This window comes from Scyliorhinus torazame, chromosome 21 (assembly GCF_047496885.1).
Source record: "Scyliorhinus torazame isolate Kashiwa2021f chromosome 21, sScyTor2.1, whole genome shotgun sequence".
Classification (NCBI taxonomy): domain Eukaryota; kingdom Metazoa; phylum Chordata; class Chondrichthyes; order Carcharhiniformes; family Scyliorhinidae; genus Scyliorhinus; species Scyliorhinus torazame.
Genome location: NC_092727.1, coordinates 105,839,583 through 105,864,966, shown reverse-complemented (window position 1 = coordinate 105,864,966; position 25,384 = coordinate 105,839,583). Strand labels below are relative to the sequence as shown.

The 25,384-nt window shown below is 47.8% G+C and overlaps 1 protein-coding gene across 8 annotated transcripts in view; it reads right to left on the bottom strand.

Annotated features, from left to right (window-relative positions):
* Positions 1-25,384, bottom strand: part of hdac5 (histone deacetylase 5) — a 438,550-nt gene that overhangs the window by 175,506 nt on the left and 237,660 nt on the right. Inside the window, exon 3 of one of the 8 annotated variants that reach the window (XM_072487172.1) lies at positions 136-188. The exons of the other annotated variants lie outside the window; for them this stretch is intronic. Coding sequence (XP_072343273.1) covers positions 136-187 — 52 coding nt within the window. The 5' untranslated portion in view covers position 188. The remainder of the gene's footprint in view (positions 1-135; positions 189-25,384) is intronic. 8 annotated transcript variants of the gene reach the window in all.

Here is a 25,384-nt window from a genome sequence, read left to right as displayed (position 1 = left end):
TTGTTAAAAATTTCTGTATTGTTATTGTTGCGTTTGCTTTGTAAGAGGGGAAAAATTGTTGGGAAAAAAATTTCAATAAAACATATTTTAAAAAAATACTCCACTGAGAATTGTATTTAAATATTTTAAACTTACTTGTAAAATTGTTTTTTTCTAAATGTGTTATTTCTCCACTGTTGGCCTTCATACTAAAAATGAATGATAAAATTATGTTGTATCTCTGGAATCTTTCAAAATACAATACCGGAATACTTTTTAAATAAGGATAATGATGCGATAGATCCACTATGCACAGTGATACCCTACACAAGATTGGACAATTAATGTCCACATTTGAAATAATTTTACAAGAATTACACAATGATGTTATGTACAGAACTTACACCAAGATTTAAAATGGTAACTTATACGATTATATCACTTTGTATGTTGGGGAATGATAATGGTGAGCAATGTTTATGATGCTAACCTACGACCAAAGAAATGGGTTTTTAAATCACGGAATGTGACTTTAATTTGAAAACCAATGGAGAATGGCGAGAATGAACAAAATGTGGGCGACAAATGTGGTGACTGACACTTTCTTCTCTCTCACTCCAAGCAGTTACAAACAGGCAGATGTTGTATGTGCGTGGTGGCATGATTGATGCATAAGCAGAATGTACTGGCAGACTAGATGCAGTAGTGACATGACTCAATTTCTCCACATGCGCAGATGGTATCAATGAACATCTTGTGTGGCCATCGTGTGTTGGCAAGAGACACGGAGTAAATAAACGATTGAAAGTGCGTTAAGACTAGGTTCCAGTTCTATCTTTCACTGCTTAGCTATACCTACCAGTAGTTATAGTTATATCCCTCAGTTCTAAATAACATAATATGGGAAATGTTCAGATAACAGTTTACAATGGTCAATGTTGACCACAAAAGTGGCATCACGAGAAATTATAAAAGGAAACGTCGACCCGTGTTGATGTGTAACACTAAGTTGTATTTCAGTTGTGTTCAAGCTTACAATCTTTATTGGCTCCTTAGGTGAGCACCATGGAGAGTCCTGGGAAATGTAACCCTATATTCTCAGTGAATGTATCTCAAGTAAATCCATTCTCTCCTGCTGATGTAACATTGTTAAGAATAGGTCTTTTCAAACCCACAGGCACATGAAAATCCAAGAGCACAAGCCAGCAAGTAAGAGACAAACAAGCACAAATACAACTGACGTGGTCAATGCAGCATAAAGAACAATACTGCACAGGAACAGGCCATTAGTTTGGGGAAACTGTATATGGGTTCCACTAATGTTGTCCACTGTGTACAGACATATTTTAAAATGTGCTTTTCTTGGGGAAGTGCCTCAATTTATCTGCCATGCTCTGTTACTCCAGAAAATTTCAAGCACTTGTAAATCATAGCAATCAGAACACAGGAAGCTGTGGGCTGCTAATCAGAATGAAAGATTTGATGCTGATTTAGCTATCTTCCTGCAGCTGAATATAAAAGTTGAAACATACTTGGCTTGGAAAACATACCTGCTTTTCTTTTGAAAAGCTGGCTATTTAGGACTACATCCCTGCCTTGGTCAATGTTTGAAAGTCTACTTTTGAGTGCCAGCAATTTCTGAAATAACATATACCTGCTCCTCACAATGATCCACGTGCAATAGCACTGTCTTGCAAAAAGAAAACAAACTACAAAATATCTTCACTAAAAATTACTTAATTATCGTTCCAAACAGTCTTATGAGTCTGGAATAGTTATTTTTGGACTTGCACGATATCTATAAAATTGCTACCCCAATGCAACAAAATCATAAGAGCACCAAATTCGAGTTTTTATACTTCTAACAATACTCATTCTGATATTCATGCACAACTGACCACCACAAAATCCAATGCCAAAAATGTACACTCTATCAAGAGAGATTATGGACGAGTAGGTACAGAAAACTCAATTAAATCTCAAAATATGTAAATGGTGTAAGCTATGAGAAATCAGCAATGCAGTACAAATGCCAGAATCATTTTACAGCATGGCATGCTGTTGGATGCTTTTCTCGCTGTTTCAACAACAAATAATTTGTAAAGAATTAATCTAGATTTGATTAAATCTAATCCTGCTATGGCTCAAGTAATTTCAGAGTTTTAATCTTTATATCTGATTACATTATGGGCGCGATTCTCCGGAAAAATATCTAAATGCTGTGGCGAGCGGGAATTGACAGGGGCTTCCCGGCGAAACCGGCATTGCAATTCAATGTTAATTGGTCCACTTAACAAGGCCTCACGGACATCTCACCACAAATAACAGCTCGCCAACTGATTCGCCAGGACCGCGCTTGCCAGCTACCCACGAGCAAGATCAAGCAGCACTTACTTAGCCAGTTTGCAACAATGGCGCCGAGGAGACTAGCCCCAAGATTCAGGGACCCTGACTTGGGGAGGCCCCTGGATACGGTGGAGGCCAGGAGGGATGTCCTGTTCCCCCGAGGATCCTGGAGGGTGAGCCAGACGGCAGCCAGTGCTGACTGGGATGAGATGGTGGCAGCCAAAGTTCCAATAGTATGACCATGAGGACTGGCCAGCAGTGCAGGAAGGTCAATGAGTGAGTCGACACCAACGTCAACCCCCCCCCCCCCCTCCCCCCAACGAAGACCCCTCTGTCCCCACAGGAACATCCACCCCCACCAACTCTTCAAGTGACCCCCAGCCCTCCCTCCTCCTCCTCCCACCCTCCCCCAATCCTGCCCTCACACCCCCTCTCCCACCACTGAACCATGCGTGTGGCTAACAATGTCCCCTCCGTGTCTCTGCAGGAAAAGCTCTCCCACAATCGGCAGGAGAAGGCCCAGACTGGTGGTGGTGTGTTAGACATAAGAATCCTCACCTCCTTCAAGGAGTAGGCCCTGGAGGTGACTGGGGTGGCCGAGGACAGATTGGTCACCCATGCGGAGGCTGGCGGATGCCGCAGAGGTGAGGAACCACTGGACTCCATCCAGGGGACTTGTCAAACGTGAGTAGTGATTGCCTTACAAACTGACCCATCCCTCCCACTGACCAAATGTCCATTCTCCTGCATGTCCTCCAACTGATGGCCCATCTCAGGTGGCCCCCTCTCCTGACTCTGAGGAGAACACTCGGTGGACAGCTCTGAGGATGCCACTGTGGTCACGGCACAGCTGTCATCCCCACCACCCACCAGCGCAGATGTACACACCTCTGTGGGAAATGTTAGCGGACAGGCATATGGGGCGCAATCTGGTGAGCACCACACTGCTGATGATGTACATCAGGTGGAAGCAGGAATCCCCAGCCGAGACAGCAGTCGGAGGTCTGCTGGATCCCAGGACCCAGCTGGGTCCCGGTCTGATGCTGAAATTGTGGAAGTGGGTTACCCAGAGCTGATGGAGACGATAGGGAACGGCCAGGACGTTCAGAGGGAGATGACAGCATCGCTCCAGCAGATCTATAGCAGCTTAGAGGAGACCGAGAGGCTACGGGAGCAGGAGATGTTGCCGGCAATGAGTGGCACTGAGGCCAAAGCTGCTAGGGTGACGATTGCAGTGGAGAGCCTGTTGCACGATGTCGGCACCATGAGTTAAAGTGTCCAAGGCGTCATGCAGTCGGTAACGGCCATGGCTGAGGGCCTCGGCAGAATGACCGCCTTTCTGGGGGATGTCACCCACACCAGGCCCACCTTGATGAGGTTCTGTGGGACATGTTCCACTCTCAGATGGGGATGGCTGAGGCGCTGCGGAGCATGTCCCTGTCACCGAGGAGCATTGCTGAGGGCATTGATATCATGGTGCAAACCATGGGGAACCGTCAGGGCTGGCAGAGCCAGATGATGAAGGGTGAGCCGGGACTCGAACCAGCTGCCCTTCCATCCCAAGGTGAACCCCAGGGCCTAAACTAGAACTAGAGGACACCATCTCAGACTAAAGGGACGATCCTTTAAAACAGAGACGAGGAGAAATTTCTTCAGCCAGAGGGTGGTGAATCTGTGGAACTCTTTGCCATAAAAGGCTGTGGAGGCCAATTCACTGAGTGTCTTTAAGACAGAGATAGATAGGTTCTTGATTAATAAGGGTATCAGGGGTTATGGGGAGAAGGCAGGAGAATGGGGATGAGAAAATATCAGCTATGATTGAATGGCGGAGCAGACTCGATGGGCCAAGTGGCCTAATCTGCTCCTATGTCTATGGCATCGATCGGGAGGGGGCGCCGAGTGCCAGGCTGGACCTGTCCCATGGAGTGGCAATGGTGGGCACCAGCTCCCCTGAGTTCCATTCCTCTGATGAGGGCACGTCTCGAGATCAGCACACGGGACAGCGCGGCATGACTTTGCATGTTGCGTATGTAGTGTTGCCTCCTGCAGTGTTCAAGTAGTGTCCAGGCATCAAGGTGTTATAGGGATGCTAGGCAATGACTCCCACATGCTACATGGCCTGCACCCCAATGCGCCCCCCTCCCCTTCCCCCACAGCGGCCGAGCACTGGGGTGGCAATGCCAGTGCCCCCGGGCTCTTTACCTGTGAACAAAGATGGCTACTCACCTCCTCGGCTCCTCACAGAAGCCTTTCCGCCAGGTTCATGTTTTTCAAAAGGAGCATTAATCGGCGCCAGTGTGAGCACTTGCTAGGGAGGCCGCTGAGTGACGTGAAATCGTTGGATATGGGGTCGTTCTTGTTGATGGTATGGGAATTGGGCTTAAGTGGTGATAATTGGTTTTCGCCTCGCTGCAGTGAGACCCCAATTTTGCCTATGGGAGCAGGCCGGTTGAATTGCAAACTGTTTGGCGTCTGGCGCAGATCTCGTTTTGGGCCCCTCCCGCTATTTACCATCCCCTCGTTACACTTGAGCGGGACTGCAATGAGGCCAAAGAATTGTGTCCTATATCTTCTTCCCAGCTAATATTTACTGAGAAATGTTATGAATTAGGGTTTAAAATTGGAGGCAATCATTTACTTTGCCTTGCAATATTGACCTCAAGTTTAATGTTTTGATTAAAATCTATGGAGCCAAACAGTGGTTTCCAACACCTGTAAAAAAATTGCAAATAGTAGTTGTATTTATAATCAAGTAGTCCTGTAGGAACAGCCACCTTTTCAGATATTTGTAAAGAACTTGATTCAGTGACAGCAATGTTAACATTGATAGTATATGTGTGCTAAATGCAACATTTTAAAGGAGATTAACAAAGAGCAAAGAAAAGTACAGCACAGGAACAGGCCCTTCGGCCCTCCAAGCCCGTGCCGACCATGCTGTCTGACTAAACTATAATCTTCTACACTTCCTGGGTCCGTATCCCTCTATTCCCATCCTATTCATGTATTTGTCAAGATGCCCCTTAAATGTCACGATTGTCCCTGCTTCCACCACCTCCTCCGGCAGCGAGTTCCAGGCACCCACTACCCTCTGTGTAAAAAACCTGCCTCGTACATCTACTCTAAACCTTGCACCTCGCACCTTAAACCTATGCCCCCTAGTAATTGACCCCTCTACCCTGGGGAAAAGCCTCTGACTATCCACTCTGTCCATGCCCCTCATAATTTTGTAGACCTCTATCAGATCGCCTCTCAACCTCCGTCGTTCCAGTGAGAACAAACCGAGTTTATTCAACTGCTCCTCATAGCTAATGCTCTCCATACCAGGCAACATCCTGGTAAATCTCTTCTGCACCCTCTCTCAAGCCTCCACATTCTTCTGGTAGTGTGGCGACCAGAATTGAATACTATACTCCAAGTGTGGCCTAACTAAGATTCTATACAGCTGCAACATGACTTGCCAATTCTTATAACTCAATGCCCTGGCCAATGAAGGCAAGCATGCTGTATGTCTTCTTGACTACCTTCTCCACCTGTGTTGCCCCTTTCAGTGACTTGTGGACCTGTACACCTAGATCTCTCTGACTTTCAATACTCTTCAGGGTTCTACCATTCACTGTATATTCCCTGCCTGCACTAGACCTTCCAAAATGAATCACCTCACATTTGTCCGAATTAAACTCCATCTGCCATCTCTCCATCCAAGACTCCAAACAATCTAAATACTGCTGTATCCTTTCACAGTCCTCATCGCTATCCGCAATTCCACCAACCTTTGTGTCGTCTGCAAACTTACTAATCAGACCAGTTACATTTTCCTCCAAATCATTTATATATACTACGAACAGCAAAGGTCCCAGCACTGATCCCTGCGGAACACCACTAGTCACAGCCCTCCAAGTAGAAAAGCACCCTTCCATTGCTACTCTCTGCCTTCTATGATCTAGCCAGTTCTGTATCCACCTTGCCAGCTCACCCCTGATCCCGTGTGACTTCACCTTTTGTACCAGTCTACCATGAGGGACCTTGTCAAAGGCCTTACTGAAGTCCATATAGACAACATCCACTGCCGTACCTGCATCAATCATCTTTGTGACCTCTTCGAAAAACTCTATCAAGTTAGTGAGACACGACCCCCCCTCCACAAAACCATGCTGCCTCTCACTAATATGTCCATTTGCTTCCAAATGGGAGTAGATCCTGTCTCGAAGAATTCTCTCCAGTAATTTCCCTACCACTGACGTAAGGCTCACCGGCCTGTAGTTCCCTGGATTATCCTTGCTACCCTTCTTATACAAAGGAACAACATTGGCTATTTTTCAGTCCTCCGGGATATCACCTGAAGACAGTGAGGATCCAAAGATTTCTGTCAAGGCCTCAGCAATTTCCTCTAGCCTCCTTCAGTATTCTGGGGTAGATCCCATCAGACCCTGGGGACTTACCTACCTTAATATTTTTCAAGGCGCCCAACACCTCGTCTTTTTGGATCTCAATGTGACCCAGGCTATCTACACACCCTTCTCCACACTCAACCTCCACCAATTCCTTCTCTTTGGTGAATACTGATGCAAAGTAGTTATTTAGTACCTCACCCATTTCCTCTGGCTCCACACATAGATTACCTTACCTATCCTTCAGTGGGCCAACCCTTTCCCTGGCTACCCTCTTGCTTTTTATGTGTCACATTGTGTCTTCAGCAGCATTCAAGGCCGAAACTTAATGGATCCTGAGGGCTGCCATTAAAGGCAATATAAAATTTATGATCCATTCAACTGGTTCTCTAAGTGGTATACTAAGATTTGTGGCATATTGCAAAGGGACAAAAATGAATGGTAGCACTCACAGGTTGCAGGGTTCTACTTGTGTAATGGCTAATTCCCCTCTGCCATGAAGCAAAGCACAAATTTAATAAAGAGGAAAACACCATAACACAAGTAAGAGACATAAATGAATGCTGTGTGATTAGGTAAAAGCAAAATATTGTGGATGTTACCCCAGAGATAGGGCTCTCAATGTCCTCACTTTCCACCCCCATCAGCCTCCACACTCAAAGAATCATCCAATGCCACCACCAAACACATCTTTTCCTCCTATAAATATTCCAAAGGGATTGTTCCCTGCAGAACACGCTGAATGACCGCTCAATCACCCCCAACACCATGCCCTGTTCCCACAGCACCTTGCAATCGCAGGAGGTGTAATAATTGCTCTTTTACCTTCATATGCCAAGATGATCAAACCTGCGGAAAAACATAAGGAACATATAAGGGCAGGGGTTGCTGAATGGGTCAGCGGAGATTGGGAGGGAATGACAAGATCAGTGTGGGGATGCACAGAAGAGCTGACGGGTCCATGGGACTGGGGGAGGGGGCTTCGCTGACAGCGCCAGAGGTGTGGTTTTGACAGGCAGGAGCAGTCTGCCTGTACCAACACCTCATGTCTACCTGGTCCCTCCAACCTTCTGGAACCACCTTACCCTCCCCCCAAGCCCCCGGATCCACCTGCGCGAATCACCCATCCTCCCCACGAGCCCTGTGCAGGTAACCCTCCCTCTCAGGCCTGCCAGATTCTTGATCCCCCCCAACCCAATTCCTACTCAGTCCCTCCCTCAGACCTTTCGACCCACCCCCCTCCCCCTCTTAAGCCTGAGCCAGACCCTAACATCCAGACTGAGGCCTGAGAGAGCCCCTTCTCCCACACCCAACTTTAGACTTGCAGAACACCTCTGCTCAGACTCAAGCATGATCCTGAGCTTATAGTTGCTTGACATTTTAAGCCATCATCTTTCACTCATTTCTGTCCTCGGCCTACTGCAGTGTTCCAATGAAGCTAAATTCGTGATTGAAGAATAGCATCTCATATTCTGATTCAGCACTTTATAGCTTTCTGGACTCAACATATGGTTCAATGTTGGAGATCATGAATTGTGTCCCCAATTTTTATTCAATTTTCTTTTAACCACCGATCTCAATCTTGTTTTTCAGGTTTTTGCTTTCAAACAACGCTGTTCATTATTCTGCTGTTCAGACTCATACTGGCCAAATACTTGGTGCTCTGGTCCTTCCTGCCAGCAGAATCTACCTGTTCAGCCAATAGCGAACCCCAATGGTGGGTTCCTTGGCGGCCGAGGGTGCAAGACATGCAAAACGCCATAACATCAGCAGGACTAGAAGGTCCAGTGGCAGCTGGAAACAAAATGCGGAGTGGGAGGGGTTTGCAAAATCCTACCCTTTGTTTCTTTACTACACTATTTCCACTCCCTTTGCTTGTTGTTCCATGACATCTTGTCATTTGTCTCCACCACCCTCTCCCCTATCCCAGACATTCACTTTTGTTCTTCCTTCCCCCAGCTTTCAAAAGCATAAAGCCCATCACATCGCTATCTTTCTTCAGTTCAGAATAAGTAACAATCAACTTGAAACGTTAACTCTGTTACTCTCTCCAAAGATGCTGCCAGATCTGCTGAGTATTTCCAGCACTGTTTTTTTGTTTCATGTTTTGTGCTTGTTGTGCATATTTTAAAGACTAACAAAATGCACTACAACTATGGAAAAGGCAAGGATTACTGTTCTGAATACATGTATTGTCATAGCAGGATTATTACTATAACACAGGGATTATCTACTTTAGTACAAACTGTAATCTCTTAAAAACGACACTATATATAGAATGCATTCAGCAGCAGCTGCTGATGGAGATGGGTTATCACTACAAAAATAGTGCTTACATCAGCAGATGATGGCAATGTAGGATTGACTCATTTCACAATTCAATAAACATTACAGTTAAATCTTATCAGGGTTACAATCCATGAACACAAACAGTCTGGCCTTGATAGGTAGCTCTGATCAAGTTTGTGATCTATCTATTCCATGGCAACTGTGTTGGCATTCTGACGTCAAAGGGCCAATAGTGAGACAGGTGACCCTTTCAGTTCAATAATTTATCACAAAATGAAGTATATTTATCCAATGCAGCTGCTGCTCATGCTTTGGTGTGGGTGACTCCCACAAAGTGCTCCCTGCTGCTGGGGATTGTAACTGTCTGCACTCGGGTAAATTGGGCTAATTGAACCATAATTATTTTATCACAGTAAGGAAGGAAAAGACAATATCCTGCATTTTTCAGAGCACATCACCAAAATGTGCTTAGCGTCAGGGATTTCACAAATTTCCATAGAATTATCAAAGAAAAAGGTTTTAACGCTGCATAGCGTGTAACAGGATGGAATATGACTCGTCTTTAGTTTACACTTTCAGCTCCTTTACACCAAATAAATCTTTGTTTTATTTGCTGCCTATATTATGCTCCAAGCCACACTGACAAGCTTTCCATGATGTAAGCATTTCTGTTCAGGAGTTAGACTTGAGCAGCACGGTAGCACAAGTGGATAGCAATGTGGCTTCACAGCTAATTGAAGGGTCCCAGGTCGATTCCCCGCTGGGTCACTGTCTGTGCGGAGTCTGCACGTTCTCCCCTTGTCTGCGTGGGTTTCCTCCGGGTGCTTCGGTTTCCTCCCACAGTCCAAAGACGTGCAGGTTAGGTGGATTGGCCATGCTAAATTGCCCTTAGTGTCCAAAAAAAAGGTTAGATGGGGCTATTGGGATAGGTTGAAAGTGAGGGCATTAGTGGGTCGGTGCAGACTCAATGGGCCGAATGGCCTCCTTCTGCACTCTATGTTCTATGACTGCTAGCCATCAGCCACAACATGTTAGCTGACATTGTTAACGGTTCTCTCTCAAGTTCTGCCCCTCACTCCTTCAAATCTGCTGAACATCACTTCTCTCCTCAAAAAAAGCCCAGTCTTGTAAACTACTTACCCCATCTTTAACTCTCTATTCCTCTGTAAAGCCTGTGAACATGATGTCACCTCCCAGTGTTCCAAAACTCCATGAATGAATCAGTTAGTATTCCAGAGCTTAAGAGCCCAGGCAACTGCAGGTGCAGCCAGCAGTGATGGAGCAACTAAAATCAGGGATGTACAAGAGGCCAGAATTAAAGGAGCACATATACTTTGGAGGCTTGTGGGGCTCGGGGGATTACAGATATAGGAAGAGGCAAGGTCATGGAGGGATTTGAAAACAAGGATGAGAATTTTAAAATCAAGATGCTGCTTGACCAGGAGCTTGGAGTTCAGCAAGCAAGCTAACGGGACATGATGCTAATTAAGGTTTTGGATGGTTTCAAGTTTGTGGAGGGCAGAATGTGGGAGACGAGCCAGGAATAGTCAAGTCTAGAGGTTAATGAAGGCATGAATGAGGATTGCGGCTGTAGATGAGCCGAGACAAGGCGAGGTTGAGCAACACTATAGAGATGGAAATAGGCAGCCTTAGTTTGGCATAAATATGAGGCCAAAAGCTCACCTTAGGCGAACTATAACACCAAGGTTGAGAAGAGACTGGTTTAACCTCAGACAATTGTCAGGGAGAGGGGTGGAGTCAGTAGTGAGGGAGCATAAGATAGAGTGGGGACCATCAACAATGGCTTCAATTTTCCCACTATTTAAGTGGAGGAACTTTCTGCCTATTCAGTCCTTGATAACAGATAATAAGTCAGACAATCTAGCAACAGTGGTGGGGTGAAGAGAGAGGCGGTCACAAGGTGGAGCTGGCTGTTGTCCGCAGACATGCTTTTGGATGATCTCATCAAGGGGCAGCAGATAGAAAATAGTGGGAACCAAGGATAGATCCTTGGGGAACATCAGAGGTAACCATGTGGAAGCAGGAAGTGAAGCTATTGCAAGTGATTTCTGAATTAAATGGATAATCATAGAAATAGGTGTAGACCCAGCCAGCTGAACGATTGTAGAAAGGTATTGGAGGAGGATTGTGAAGAGGATTGTGGGGTCAATTGTGTCAAAAGCTACAGAAAGGTTGAGAATGACAAAGAGGGAAATTTACCCTGGTCATATTTACATACAATGTTATTTGTGACTTTGATGAGAACTGTTTCGGCACTGTGACAGGAGTGGAAACCTGATTTGAGGGATTCAAACATGGGAGGTCCAGGAAAGCAGAGCTCAGATTTGGGAAGCAACAACATGTTCACGGACTTTGGAGAGGAGAAGAGGTTGAAGGTGGGACGGTAGTTGGCAAAGACTGTTCCTTCGCCATTGATTCCATTCCTGGGGACTTTGAGGCCGAATCAAACTGTTTTCAACCGCCATATCATACATGACCCCAAGATAACCTTACAACCACATATCCATGCCATCACTAAGACCGCCTATTTCCATTGTCTTACCATTTCATATCGCTATCCCTGCTTCAGTTCTTCTGCTGCTTGGTTCCTTCCAGACTTCACTGTTGTAACACACACCTGGCCGGCCTCTCACATTCTACCTTCTGTAAACTTGAAATCATCCAAACTGCCTGTGTCCTAACTAACACCAAATGCCATTCACCCATCACCTCTATGCTTGCTGACCTCCACTGGCACCTAGTTAAACAATGTCACAATGCTAACATTCTCATTCTCAAATGCCTCTTTGATTGTTAACTCCTCTAGCCCTACCAGATATCTGCGCCCTCTAATATGACCTCCTGAGTAGCCTAATTTTAATTGGTGGCCCTGCCTTCAGATGCCTTGACCCCAAATTCTGGCATTCTCTTCCTAAATCACTCTGGCCAAACGTTTGGTCTTCTGCCCTAATGTCTCCTAATGTAGCTTGGTGTCTTATTCTATTTTATAATGTCTCTGTGAAGCAGCCTGGGGTGCTTTATACTGTTAAAGGTGTTATATAAATACAAGTTACTGTTTGGTGATTATAACCAGCTGCAGGATTACCATTTTGGACAAGATGCTGACACAATGTAGTAGTTAATGATTAATCCATAAAACAGCATAAAGTATGCAGCAAAGTACATTCTGAATTCTCCGTGTACCTGAACAGGTACCGGAATGTGGCGACTAGGGGCTTTTCACAGTAACTTCATTGCAGTGTTAATGTAAGCCTACTTGTGACAATAAAGATTATTAATTATTAAATTACAAGCATTTCTTTTGATCATACTGATGTTACATATAACAAAGTTAATTTTCTGATCTTGAAGTCACTGGAATTTAGAATCTTAAGCAGTTAATTCAGTAGATTTGTTGAATAAAAAGGTAGTCCAGAACTGTAATTCTTATGAGAAATCCCATCTATCCTATTTAGAAGCAACTCTATAGAATTAATTATCTGAATGAAGAAAAATACTTTTTGTTAAACCAGGGCAGGTTTTCAGATTGTCTATAAATTTCACCATCCAGTTAGCGGTTGGAGAAACATTACAGTACTCAAAATGCCGAACTCCATTTATCACAGAACTGGCTTTCTGATTGGCATCCTTGTGACTGGACTGAATACCCAGCCCTGCAGGAGACTGGAGTTGCAGTATGTACCATCTATGTGATGCACTGCAGCAACTTACCAAGCTAACCTTTATATCATCTCATAGCTCTGTGACCTCTGTCACATGAAGAACAAGAGCAGCAAAATAATGGGAATACCATCACCTTTGAGTTCACCCTCAAGTAGTGCATTCTCCTGACTAGGGTGTATATCATGATTGTTTTATTGTCGCTGGGAAAAGAACCGCAGAGTTTTCAGCATTTCAAACAATGATTAAAATCTGAAAGGTTGAGACATTCCAACTGTGAAAATAGATTTTCTATGCCAGAGAGGTTACTTGGTAATAATTAAAGCATGAAAATTGTGTTACACTTTTCATAGAATTTACAGTGCAGAAGGAGGCCATTCGGCCCATCGAGTCTGCACCGGCTCTTGGAAAGAGCACCCTACCCAAGGTCAACACCTCCGCCCTATCCCCATAACCCAGTAACCCCACTTGAGTGGACAGACCTTAAATGTGTGTGTTTTGGGGGGGATCTAGAAGGAAAATTCATTTGCTTTAATCCTGAGTCTTTAAAAAAAATTATTTCAGGGGGTGTGGGCGTCACTGGCTAGACCAACATTTATTGTTCATTCAAAATTGACCTTGCGAAAGTGCTGTCGCTTGATGAGATATTGGTGGTGAAGACGGAGGAGGAAATGACAAATTGGACATAAAAGTCCTGATTTCTGAATTTAACTGTGCACATGCTCCACAAAATGTTGCTGTCCAATTTACTGCATAATAATAATACTCACCGTTACATCTACTGTAAAACCCGAGCCATTAGGGCAGCACGGTGGCGCAGTGGTAGCACTGCAATCTCACGGTGCCGAGGTCCCAGGTTCAATCCCGGCTCTGGGTCACTGTCCGTGTGGAGTTTGCACATTCTCCCCATGTTTGCGTGGGTTTCGCCCCCACAACCCAAAGATGTGCAAGGTAGGTGGATTGAACACGCTAAATTGCCCCTTAATTGGAACAAATGAATTGGGTACTCTAGGGGCTGGTGTAGCACACAGGGGCTGGTTTAGCACACTGGGCTAAATCGCTGGCTTTTAAAGCAGACCAATGCAGGCCAGCAGCACGGTTCGATTCCCGTACCAGCCTCCCCGAACAGGCGCCGGAATATGACGACTAGGTGCTTTTTACAGTAACTTCATTTGAAGCCTACTTGTGACAATAAGTGATTTTCATTTCATTTTCCAAATTTTTTTTTTAAACTCGAGCCATGAATAAAAATATTTAGGGTGCTTACAAAGACCATAAGGGACAGTAGCAATGGCCACAGTGACTTTCAATGATAAAGAGTCGTGAAATTTAATTCCAGTAATCACCTTTACACAATATCATCTGTTACTTGCCAACATGCAAAAAGACTCAGTTTTGAAGAGAACAAAGCAGGCATAAAATTGGACAAACAATACAAGTACCATGGGCGCTATTCTCCCCCCCCACCCCTGCACCGGGTGGGAGAAACGCCGCCCAGGCCCCCGCACGCGATTCTCCCACCCCCCGGAAACCAGTGGCGCATGATTCGCACCGGGCCGCTTGGAGAACCGGCGAGTGTTGCCGCCGGCACCGTCCACCCCTGGACACTGCCGGCAGAAATTCTGTGGGAACGCTGGGGGGGTAGCCTGTGGAGGAGCCTCCTTCACCGGGGTGGCCTCCGATGGGGTCTGGCCCGCGATCAGGGCCCACCAATTGGGCTACCCCAACTGCGCATGCATGAACCGCTCCAGCGCCGTGCTGGCCCCCTGTGGGGGCCAGAATAGGTTGTGTCCGGGCCCTGTTCACGACGGCGCGAACACTTGGCCTCCATAATCGGAGAATCGCCCCCCGTTTTTCTTTTTTTTCAAATTTATCAAGTATACCCAATTCATTTGTTTCCAATTAAGGGGCAAATTAGCGTGGCCAATCCACCTACCCTGCACCTATTTTGGGTTGAGGGGGCGGAACCCACGCAAACTTTGGGATCGAACCTGGGACCTTGGCGCCGTGAGGCAACCGTGCTAACCACTGCGCCACCGTGCTGCCCTACAATACAAATGCCATGATCAAAGATTTTCTTCTTTCAATTTATTTTCAGTGTCTGGTGATAATCAACTGGGCAGCAATTACTGCCCATTCCTAGTTGCCCTTGAAATGGTGATGGTAGACATCCTTCTTTCTAAACTACTACAATCCATGTGGTGAAGGTACTCTCATGGTGCTGTTTGAGTGTTCCAGGATTTTGACTTGATATTGAAGCTGACTTGAGACTGAGAAAATGAAAATATATGTCCAAGTGGAGACGAAGCTGGAGATGATATTATTCTCATTTACCTGCTGACTTTGTCCTTCGATGTGGGTAAAGTCACAAGCAACATACCCTTCAATTTTTTTCTTGAAGTGCCCAGGCAATTTGTTTTACAGAGGACCACTTGTGCACAGCCTGCATGTGAACTTTCAGGTTACTGTGCAGCTGTTTAGCTTAGAGAGAACATTGGTCACAGGCTTGGGATGTGCTGTCGAACAAGCATACTATTTTCAAGATTGAAACGAATAGGTAAAAAACCAAAATCAGTGGAAGCGATTTGTGAGACTAGCAGACTTGTGTAGCAAAATATTCCAGTTCCATTATGCTGGCTATTTATTTTACATTAGAATGCAGTGCAACTCAATTAGCATGCTCGTAATTAACCAATGTTCTTCTTGTTAGTTTTATGTAAATTTTTATTTAATCATGCCTGTACGAGAGGTGGCAAGGTAGCACAGTGGTTAGCACTGTTGCTTCACAGCGTCAGGGTCCCAGGTTCGATTTCTGGCTTAGGTCACTGTCTGTGCGGAGTCTGCACGTTCTCCCTGTGTCTGCGTGGGTTTCCTCTGGGTGCTCCGGTTTCCTCCCACAAAGAAGTGCATTATGGGCAGCACGGTAGCATAGTGGTTCGCACAATTACTTCACAGCTCCAGGGTCCCAGGTTCGATTCCTGGCTTGGGTCACTGTCTGTGCGGAGTCTGCACGTTCTCCCCATGTGTGCGTGGGTTTCCTCCGGGTACTCCAGTTTCCTCCACAGTCCAAAGATGTGCAGGTTAGGTGGATTGGCGGTGCTAAATTGCACTTAGTCCAAAATTGCCTTTAGTGTTGGGTGGGGTTACTGGGTTATGGGGACAGGGTGGGGGTGTGGGCTTGGATAATGTGCTCTTTCCAAGAGCCGGTGCAGACTCGATGTGCCGAATGGCCTCCTTCTGCACTGTAAATTCTATGAAATTCTATGGGCCATGATGACTAAATCATCAACTAATTCTACTCACAGAAACAAAGAAAATCGGGCAGGAGGAGGCCATTCAGCCCTTTGAGCCTGCTCCGTTATTCATTATGATTATGGCTGTTCATCCAATTCAATAGCTAATCCCACCTTCCTCCCATATCCTTTGATCCCCTTCATCCCAAGTGCTATATCTAAATGCTTCTTTAAAACGTACAATGTTTTGGCCTCAACTACTTCCTGTGGGAACGAATTCCACAGGCTCACCACTCTCTGGGTGAAGAGATTTCTCCTAATCTCTGTCCTAAAGGGTCTACCCCATATCCTCACACTGTGACCCCTGGTTCTGGACACCTCCGCCATTATGGGCAACACGGTAGCATTGTGGATGGCACAATTGCTTCACAGCTCCAGGGTCCCAGGTTCGATTCCGGCTTGGGTCACTGTCTGTGCGGAGTCTGCACATCCTCCCCGTGCATGCGTGGGTTTCCTCCGGGTGCTCCGGTTTCCTCCCACAGTCCAAAGATGTGCAGGTTAGGTGGTCTGGCCATGATAAATTGCCCTTAGTGTCCAAAATTGCCCTTAGTGTTGGATGGGGTTACTGGGTTATGGGGATAGGGTGGAGGTGTTGACCTTAGGTAGGGTGCTCTTTCAAAGAGCCAGTGCAGACTCGATGGGCCGAATGGCTTCCTTCTGCACTGTAAATTCTATGATAATCTACCATGTCTAGTCCTGTTAGAATTTTATAGATTTCTGTGAGATTTCCCCTCATTCTTCTGAACTCCAGCGAATACAATCCTAACCGGCTCAATCTCTTCTCATACATCCATCCTGCCATCCCAGGAATTAGTCTGGAAAACCTTTACTGTACTCCCTCGATAGCAAGAACATCCTTTCTCAGATAAGGAGACTAAAACTACACACAATATTCCAGGTGTTGGCCTCACCAAGGCCCTGTATAATTGTAACAAGACATCCCTGCTCCTGTACTCGAATCCTCTCGCAATGAAGGCCAGCCTACCATTTGCCTTCTTTACAGCCTGCTGTACCTGCATGCTTACCTTCAGCGACTGGTGTACTCCTAATTTATGGACGTTCAGATAATAGCCTCCCTCCCCGTTTTTGTTCCCAAAGTGGTTAACCTCGCATTTGTCCAAAATATACTCCATCTGCCATTCATTTACCCACTCACTCAACTTGTCCAAATCACACTGAAGGATCTCTACATCCTCCTCACAGCTCATCCTCCCACCCAACTTTGTCATCTGAAAGTTTGGAGATATTACATTTTGTTCCCTCATCTCAATCAGTGTTTTTTAAAAACGTTTTCCCCCAGGACCCACGGTTGCCAGCTGGCCGAGCTTCGGGACCCACGCCAACCAACTTTCAGGATCCATGCCACATTCACTTACTCAGTCTATCCTGAATCAAGGCAGTTTTGGGGACACTAAAGCTTTATTGCCCCAGGGAGTGGAGGGAAAGAAAATATTCTAATATTCCTGTTCTTAATCACTATCCAGTAGGCACTGAATGTATATCAGCACTGAGTGAGGACAGGATCAGATGTGCTGTGATGTGCTCCTTTCTATGACAATTTACTGTCCAGGGACACACATGAAGAATAGTTACTCATGAGAGATACCAGAGGGCCGCCAGCAATTGTGAAACTGCATTCATTGTTGGACATTGCGTTGAGGAAACAAAGAAGCGAATGAAGAAGACCAGGAGAGGAGAACAAAGAACAGACATCACTGGGAGAAAGTCATATGTGGTTCTTGTAAATAAAACAGCTATAAATCTCAAGATAGTGACATTAAAAATCTTGATTTGTAGTTCGCTTAAATGCAATTCAATTACTTGATGCAAGTTTATTCAACTTCAAATTAGAAACAAGTTCATCAAAATTGATGAATGCTGACAACACTAAAACTGCCCCAGAAAACTGATGAACTAACTGTTCCGGATGTCATTAATCAGACAGAATGGACATTGAACAAAGTTTTCTCAGATATTCCATTGTGGCATCGTGATGTGCTCATGTTTCCCCAACCATAAAACATGCCATTGGAGTCACTTCATGGAGACTGATTTGGATTCAATACCTGCCCATAATCAGCCCCCGCCCCTCCACCACCCTGCCCCGTCTCAGCCGCAGATTGCAAATTAAGATGGCTCAAACTATCTTGGGGCAGACTCAGTGGAGATCTCATGAATCTTTACAAGCTCACTTCATTTCTGCAACTGTTAATTCTCACCCAGCCAGTTAGTTTGGTTACTCTGCACTAACAATCCCGTACATTCTCTTCAGTCGCAACCCCTGCCACTGTCTCTCCGATGATGAGAAGAAAGAGAGAGAGGGAGAGACAGTCAATGTTTGCAGGAGTTGGTCATTGTCCGTGTGGGGTTTGCACATTCTCCTCGTGTTTGTGTGGGTTTCGCCCCCACAACCCAAAGATGTGCAGGCTAGGTGAATTGGCCATGCTAAATTGGCCCTTAATTGGAAAAAATGAATTGGGTACCCTAACATTTTAAAAAAATGTTTGCAGAAGTTCCCCTGTTTCAAAATACATCAGCAACTTGCATTTTGTACATCAGCTTCTAAAGATATGCTCAAAGCTGTACTTGTGTGAAAGCAAGAAAAAATAACTAACACTACACTTTAAAATCTCGAATGAATTACCAACTTGGGACTTTTGATGGGAGGACAATGTGTAAAAGTAACAGACACTGCCGTTTCCAACTTTTAGTTTTTCCACAGATACACAAAGGACAAAATACTGCGCCCCAATGTTAGCCAGTCCTTTTGTCTTGCAGATATTTTGGGAATCAGCATATTATTCACCTGTCATTACTTTCCGATTTCCAAAATAACATTTTAAACACTTTAAGCTCTTAACTTGCTCTCTCCTTTTCCTCCACAACAGTTCCGTCCAATAGCTGTCCACCTTGCGAAACACCTGCGTGTCCGCAGCCCATCAGTCCCCAGATAGCAAGAGATCACATAAAAAGTGTCTGGGGGTGCTGCAGACTCTCCTTAACTGTACATGGAATAGCAGACAGGTCTGCAGCTCTCAGCTTATTTTATAGTGTGCAAGTAATATGCCATTTAAACACAGTGCACTCCCAGTGTCAGGTGAGGACTGAATTGACATTGTAGGCAATTTTCTCCCTGCAGGCTTAGAATGGTGTAATTGGGAAACGCTGCAGTGGCGGCTGATGGGAACACCTCGACCCTTCTGACACCCACCCGCAGTAGCCACCCACACTTTGAAAAATCCTGATCTAAATCATTCATATATATTGTGAATAGCTGGGGTCCCAGTACCGATCCCTGCGGTAGCCCACTATTCACTGCCTGCCAATTTGAGAAAGACCCATTAATTCCTATTCTTTGTTTCCTGTCTGCCAACTAGTTTTCTACCCATCTCAATATAGTATCCCTAAATCCATGCGCTTTAATCTTACATGCTAATCTCTTATGCGTGACTTTGTCAAAAGCCTTCTGAAAGTCCAAATAAATCACATCCACTGGCTCCCCCTCATCAACTTTACTAGTTACATCCTTGAAGAATTCCAGTAGATTTGTCAAGCATTTTCCCTTCACAAATCCATGTTGACTCTGTCCAATCCTGCCACTGTTTTCTAATAGATTTCTGTTATAAAATCTTTGATCATGAATTCTAGAATTTTCCTAATACCGACGTCAGGCTTACTGGTTTATAATTCCTTGTTTTCTCTCTACTGCCATTTTTAAATAGTGGAGTTTCATTAGCGGCCTTCTAATCTGCAGGAACTGTTCCAGAGTCACTTCCTGAAGTACTCTGGGATGTATTTGGTCAAGTCCTGAGGATTTATCAGCCTTCAATCCAATCAATTTCCCCAACACGATTTCTCTACTAATATATATATATTTTTAAAATATGTTTATTCAAATTTTCCAACAAAATTTTTAACAACCCCCCCCCCATTACAAAAAGAAAGAAACACCACAACAGTCAAAAATTATACAAACATTTTTACATTGGGTTTCCCCATATACAGTAGCCCCCCCATATGACATTCAAAGGTACCCGTAGGGAAGCCCCCCCCCCACCCACCTGAATTCCACCCCCCCCCCCTTGGGTTGCTGCTGCTGACCTCCTCCGAACGCTCCGCGAGATAGTCTAGGAACGGTTGCCGCCGCCTGAAGAACCCCTGCACAGACCGTCGTAAGGCAAACTTTATCCTCTCCAGCTTAATGAACCCTGCCATGTCATTTATCCAGGCTTCCACACTGGGGGGCTTCGCGTCCTTCCATAATAGCAAGATCCTCTGCCAGGCTACCAGGGACGCAAAGGGAAGGATACCAGCCTCTTTCGCCTCCCGGCTCGTCCGTGACCCCAAATAGTGCCAACGCCCAATTCAGCTTGACCTGGACTTTCACCACTATGGACATAGTCCTCGCGAAGCCCCTCCAAAACCCATCCAGTGCCGGGCACGACCAGAACATATGGACGTGATTCGCCGGGCTTCCCAAGCACCTCCCACACCTGTCCTCCACCCCAAAGAACCTACTCAACCTCGCCCCTGTCATATGCGCTCTGTGAATAACCTTGAATTGTATTAGGCTGAGCCTGGCGCAAGAGGAGGAAGAATTAACCCTACTCAGGGCATCAGCCCACAAACCCTCATCTATCTCCTCCCCAAGCTCCTCCTCCCACTTGCCCTTTAACTCCTCTACCGAGGCCTCCTCCTCTTCTTTCAGCTCCTGGTAGATCGCCAAAACCCTGCCTTCTCCAACACATACACCCAAAATCACCCTGTCCTGAGTCGCCTGTGCCGCGAGCAGCGGGAATTCCCTCACCTGCCGCCTCACAAACGCCCTCACTTGCATATACCTGAAAGCATTTCCCGGGGGTAACCCAAACTTCTCCTCCAGCGCCCCCAGGCTCGCAAACGTCCCATCTATAAACAGGTCCCCCATTCTTCTAATCCCTGCCCGATGCCAGCTCCGAAATCCCCTGTCCATCCTTCCCGGGACAAACCGATGGTTCTCCCAAATTGGGGACCAAACCGAGGCTCCCACCTCGCCCCTGTGTTGTCTCCACTGCCCCCAGATCTTCAACGTCGCTGCCACCACCAGATTTGCGGTGCCGTCGCCAGCGCCCTCAGGCTCGTGCCCACACAGGAAGCCATCTCCAACCTCTTGCACCCCGCCCCCTCTCCCTCCATTACCCATTTACGGATCATCACCACATTGGCAGCCCAATAATAGTCACACAAATTCGGCAGAGCCAGCCCTCCCTGTCCCTACTGCGCTCCAGAAACACCCTCTTTGCCCTCGGGGTCTTATCTGCCCACACGAAACCCATGATACTCCTACCTACCTACCCGTTTGAAAAAGGCCTTGGGAATCATAATGGGAAGGCACTGGAACACAAAGAGAAACCTCGGGAGGACCATCATTTTAACCGACTGCACCCTGCCCTCTAGCGAGAGTGGCAGCACATCCCATCTTTTGAAATCCTCCTCCATCTGCTCCACCAACCGCGTCAGATTGAGTTTGTGCAGGGCCCCTCAACTCCCAGCCACCTGGATCCCCAAGTTCCGAAAGCTCCTTTCCGCCCTCTTTAACGGCAGGTCGTCTATCCACTTTCCCTGGTCCCCTGAATGCACCACAAAGAGCTCACTTTTCCCTACAGTGAGCTTATACCCTGAGAAGTCCCCAAACTCCCTTAGGATCCGCATCACCTCCGCCATCCCCTCCACTGGATCTGCCACATACAGCAACAGGACGTCCGCATACAGCGACACCCGATGTTCCTCTCCCCCTCGGACCAGTCCCCTCCATTTCCTGGACTCCCTTAGTGCCATGGCCAGGGGCTCAATTGCCAATGCAAACAGCAAGGGGGGCAGGGGGCACCCCTGCCTCGTCCCTCGGTACAGCCGAAAGTACTCCGACCTCCGCCGATTCGTAGCCACACTCGCCACCAGGGCTCTATATAGCAATCTGACCCAGCTGATGAACCCCTCCCCGAACCCAAACCTCCGCAGCACTTCCCTAAGATACTCCCACTCCACCCGGTCGAAGGCCTTCTCCACGTCCATAGCTGCCACTACCTCTGCTTCTCCCTCCACCGAAGGCATCATAATCACATTGAGGAGCCTCCACACATTAGTGTTTAGCTGCCTGCCCTTTACAAATCCCGTCTGGTCCTCATGAATCACCCCCGGGACACAGTCCTCAATTCTCGTAGTCAGCACTTTTGCCAGCAACTTAGCATCCACATTGAGGAGCGAGATCGGTCTATACGACCCACACTGCAGTGGGTCCTTGTCCCGCTTCAGGATCAGAGAGATCAGCGCCCCGGACATTGTCGGGGCAAGGTCCCCCCCTCCCTTGCCTTATTGAAAGTCCTCACTAGCAACGGGCCTAGCAGGTCCACGTATTTCCTGTAAAACACGACCGGGAATCCATCTGGCCCCGGGGCCTTCCCCGCCTGCATGCTCCCCAATCCTTTAACCAGCTCCTCCAGTCCAATTGACACCCCTAAACCAGCCACCTCCTGCTCCTCCACCCTCGGGAACCTCAGCTGTTCCAAACATCGTCGCATCCCCTCGTCCCCACTGGGGGCTCAGATCTGTGCAGATCCCCATAGAAGTCCCTAAATACCTAGTTTATTCTCACCGCACTCCGCACCGTATTCCCCCCCGCTATCCTTAACTCCACCCATCTCCCTCGCTACCTCCCTCTTACGATGATCGTGTGCCAGCATCCGATTCGCCTTCTCCCCATACTCATACGTCGCCCCCTGCGCTTTCCTCCACTATGCCTCTGCTTTCCCTGTGGTCAGCAGGTCGAACTCCGACTGGAGGCTCTGCCGCTCCCGGAGTAGTCCCTCCTCGGGGGCCTCTACATATCTCCTGTCCACCCTTAAGATTTCCCCCACCAACCTCTACCTGCTCTCTCTCTTCTCCCTGTGGGCCCTGATGGAGGTTAGCTCTCCCCTGACCACCGCCTTCAGCGCCTCCCAAACTACCCCCACCTGCACGTCCCCGTTGTCATTGGCCTCCAAATATCTTTCAATGCCACCCCCGCACCCGCCCGCACACCTCCTCATCCGCCAATAATCCCACATCTAGACGACACAGCGGGCGCTGGTCCCTCTCCTCTCCTAACGCCAGCTCCACCCAGTGCGGGGCGTGGTCTGAGATGGCTATGGCCGAATACTCTGTTCCCTCCACTTTCGGGATTAGCGCCCTACTCAAAATAAAAAAATCTATCCTTGAGTAGGCTCTATGGACGTGGGAAAAGAATGAAAATTCCCTAGCCTGGGGCCTGACATACCTCCATGGATCCACTCCCCCCATCTGGTCCATAAACCCCCTAAACACCTTGGCCGCAGCCGGCCTCTTACCCGGCCTGGACCTAGAGCGATCCAGTGCTGGGTCCAGCACCGTGTTGAAAGCCCCCCCCCAATTATCAAGCTTCCTACCTCCAGGTCCGGAATCCGACCCAGCATGCGTTTCATAAATCCGGCATCATCCCAGTTCGGGGCATATACTTTTACCAGTACCACCCGCACCCCCTGCAACCTACCGCTCACCATCACATATCGACCTCCATTATCCACTACAATATTCATTGCCTCAAACGACACCCGCTTCCCCACCAGTATTGCAACCCCTCTGTTCTTCGCATCCAGCCCCAAATGGAATACTTGTCCTACCCACCCCTTTCTCAGCCTAACCTGATCTGCGACCTTGAAATGTGTCTCCTGGAGCATAACCACGTCTGCCTTCAGTCCCTTTAAGTGCGCGAACACCCGGGCCCTCTTGATTGGCCCGTTCAGACCCCTCACATTCCAAGTCCCGTTCAGACCCCTCACATTCCAAGTTATCAGCCGGATTGGGGGGCTGCTCACCCCCCCCCCCTCTCCAGTCCCCCAGACGGCGGACCCCCGCCCCGACCACCTCTCCTACTTCCAGCTCCCCTTTGACCAATGCAGCAGAAACCCTATACCCCCCCTCTTCCCCCGCTAGATCCACATCTAGCCATTTTGCTCCCCCATGACACTCCCGTAAGTCAGCTGACTCCTGCTGACCCCGGCCTCTCCCGCCATTCCATCAACCCCATCCAGTGTGAGAATCCCCCCTCCCCCTCCCTGGCAGTCAGTGCGCGCTCTTCTCCAGCACCGCCCCCACCCCCACCCCCCCTGGCCCCCACCCCCGTCCTTCCCTAGCGCGGGAAAAAGCCCGCGCTTTCCTGAGCCTGCCCCGCCCCCTCTGGCGCAGCTCCTTTTGTGGCCTTACCCCAATTCCCCATCCCCGGGCCTCCACTCCCCCTCTTCCTTCGTGGGGGTCTGCCCCTCAAACACCGACGCCCACACTCTCCCCATCAAATCCCTTCACCCATCCCCATCCAGCACCCAAACCAGAGGAACGTTCCCTAAACGTAATAAACACCATATACACAGCAAACATTCCCCCCCCCCCACCCGCACAACAAACCCTCAATTTGAGTCCAACTTTTCAGTCCGTATAAAGCTCCATGCCTCATTAGGCGTTTCAAAATAGTGGTGCCGATCCTGGAACGTGACCCACAATCGCGCTGGCTGCAGCATACCGAACTTCACCCCCTTTCGATGGAGCACCGCCTTAGCCTGTTTGAAACCAGGTCTCTTCTTAGCCACCTCTGCACTCCAGTCCTGGTAGATTCGGATCTCCATGTTCTAACTGCTGCTCCGCTCTTTCCTGCCCCATCTCAGGACACACTCTCTGTCCATAAAGCGGTGAAACCTCACCACTACAGCCCTTGGCGGCTCGTTGGCCTTGGGTCTCCTTGCTAGGACCCGATGAGCCCCGTCTAGCTCCAGAGGCCTCGGGAAGGCTCCCGCGCCCATCAGCGAATTGAGCATCATGCTCACATATGCCCCCAGCATCGGGCCCCTCCACTCCTTCGGGGAGACCCAGAATCCGAAGATTCTTCCTCCTCGACCTATTCTACAGGTCCTCAAATCTTTCCGCCCACCTCTTGTGCAGCGCCTCGTGCGCCTCCACCTTCACTGCCAGGCCCAAGATCTCGTCCTCGTTCTCCGAGGCTTTTTGCCGCACCTCCCGGATCGCCGCCCCTTGGGCCTTGTGGGTCTCCACTAGCTTCTCAATCGCCGCCTTCACTGGCGCCAGCATTTCGGTTTTCAGCTCCTCAAAGCAGCGTCTAAGAAACCACTGCTGCTCCCGCGATCACTGCGCCCATGCTGCTTGGTCTCCACCCGCCGCCATCTTGTTTTTTCTTCCTCTCACTTTTCGCTGCTCCAAGATCACTTTTTTCACAGCTCCACTCCTGGTCCAATCCATATAATGTCGGGGGGACCTTGCTGTCACCTTCCCACACTGGAAGGCGTCGAACAATTGCCATTGGGGCCCCTCTAGAGAGCCCAAAAGTCCGTTCCCGGCGGGAGCTGC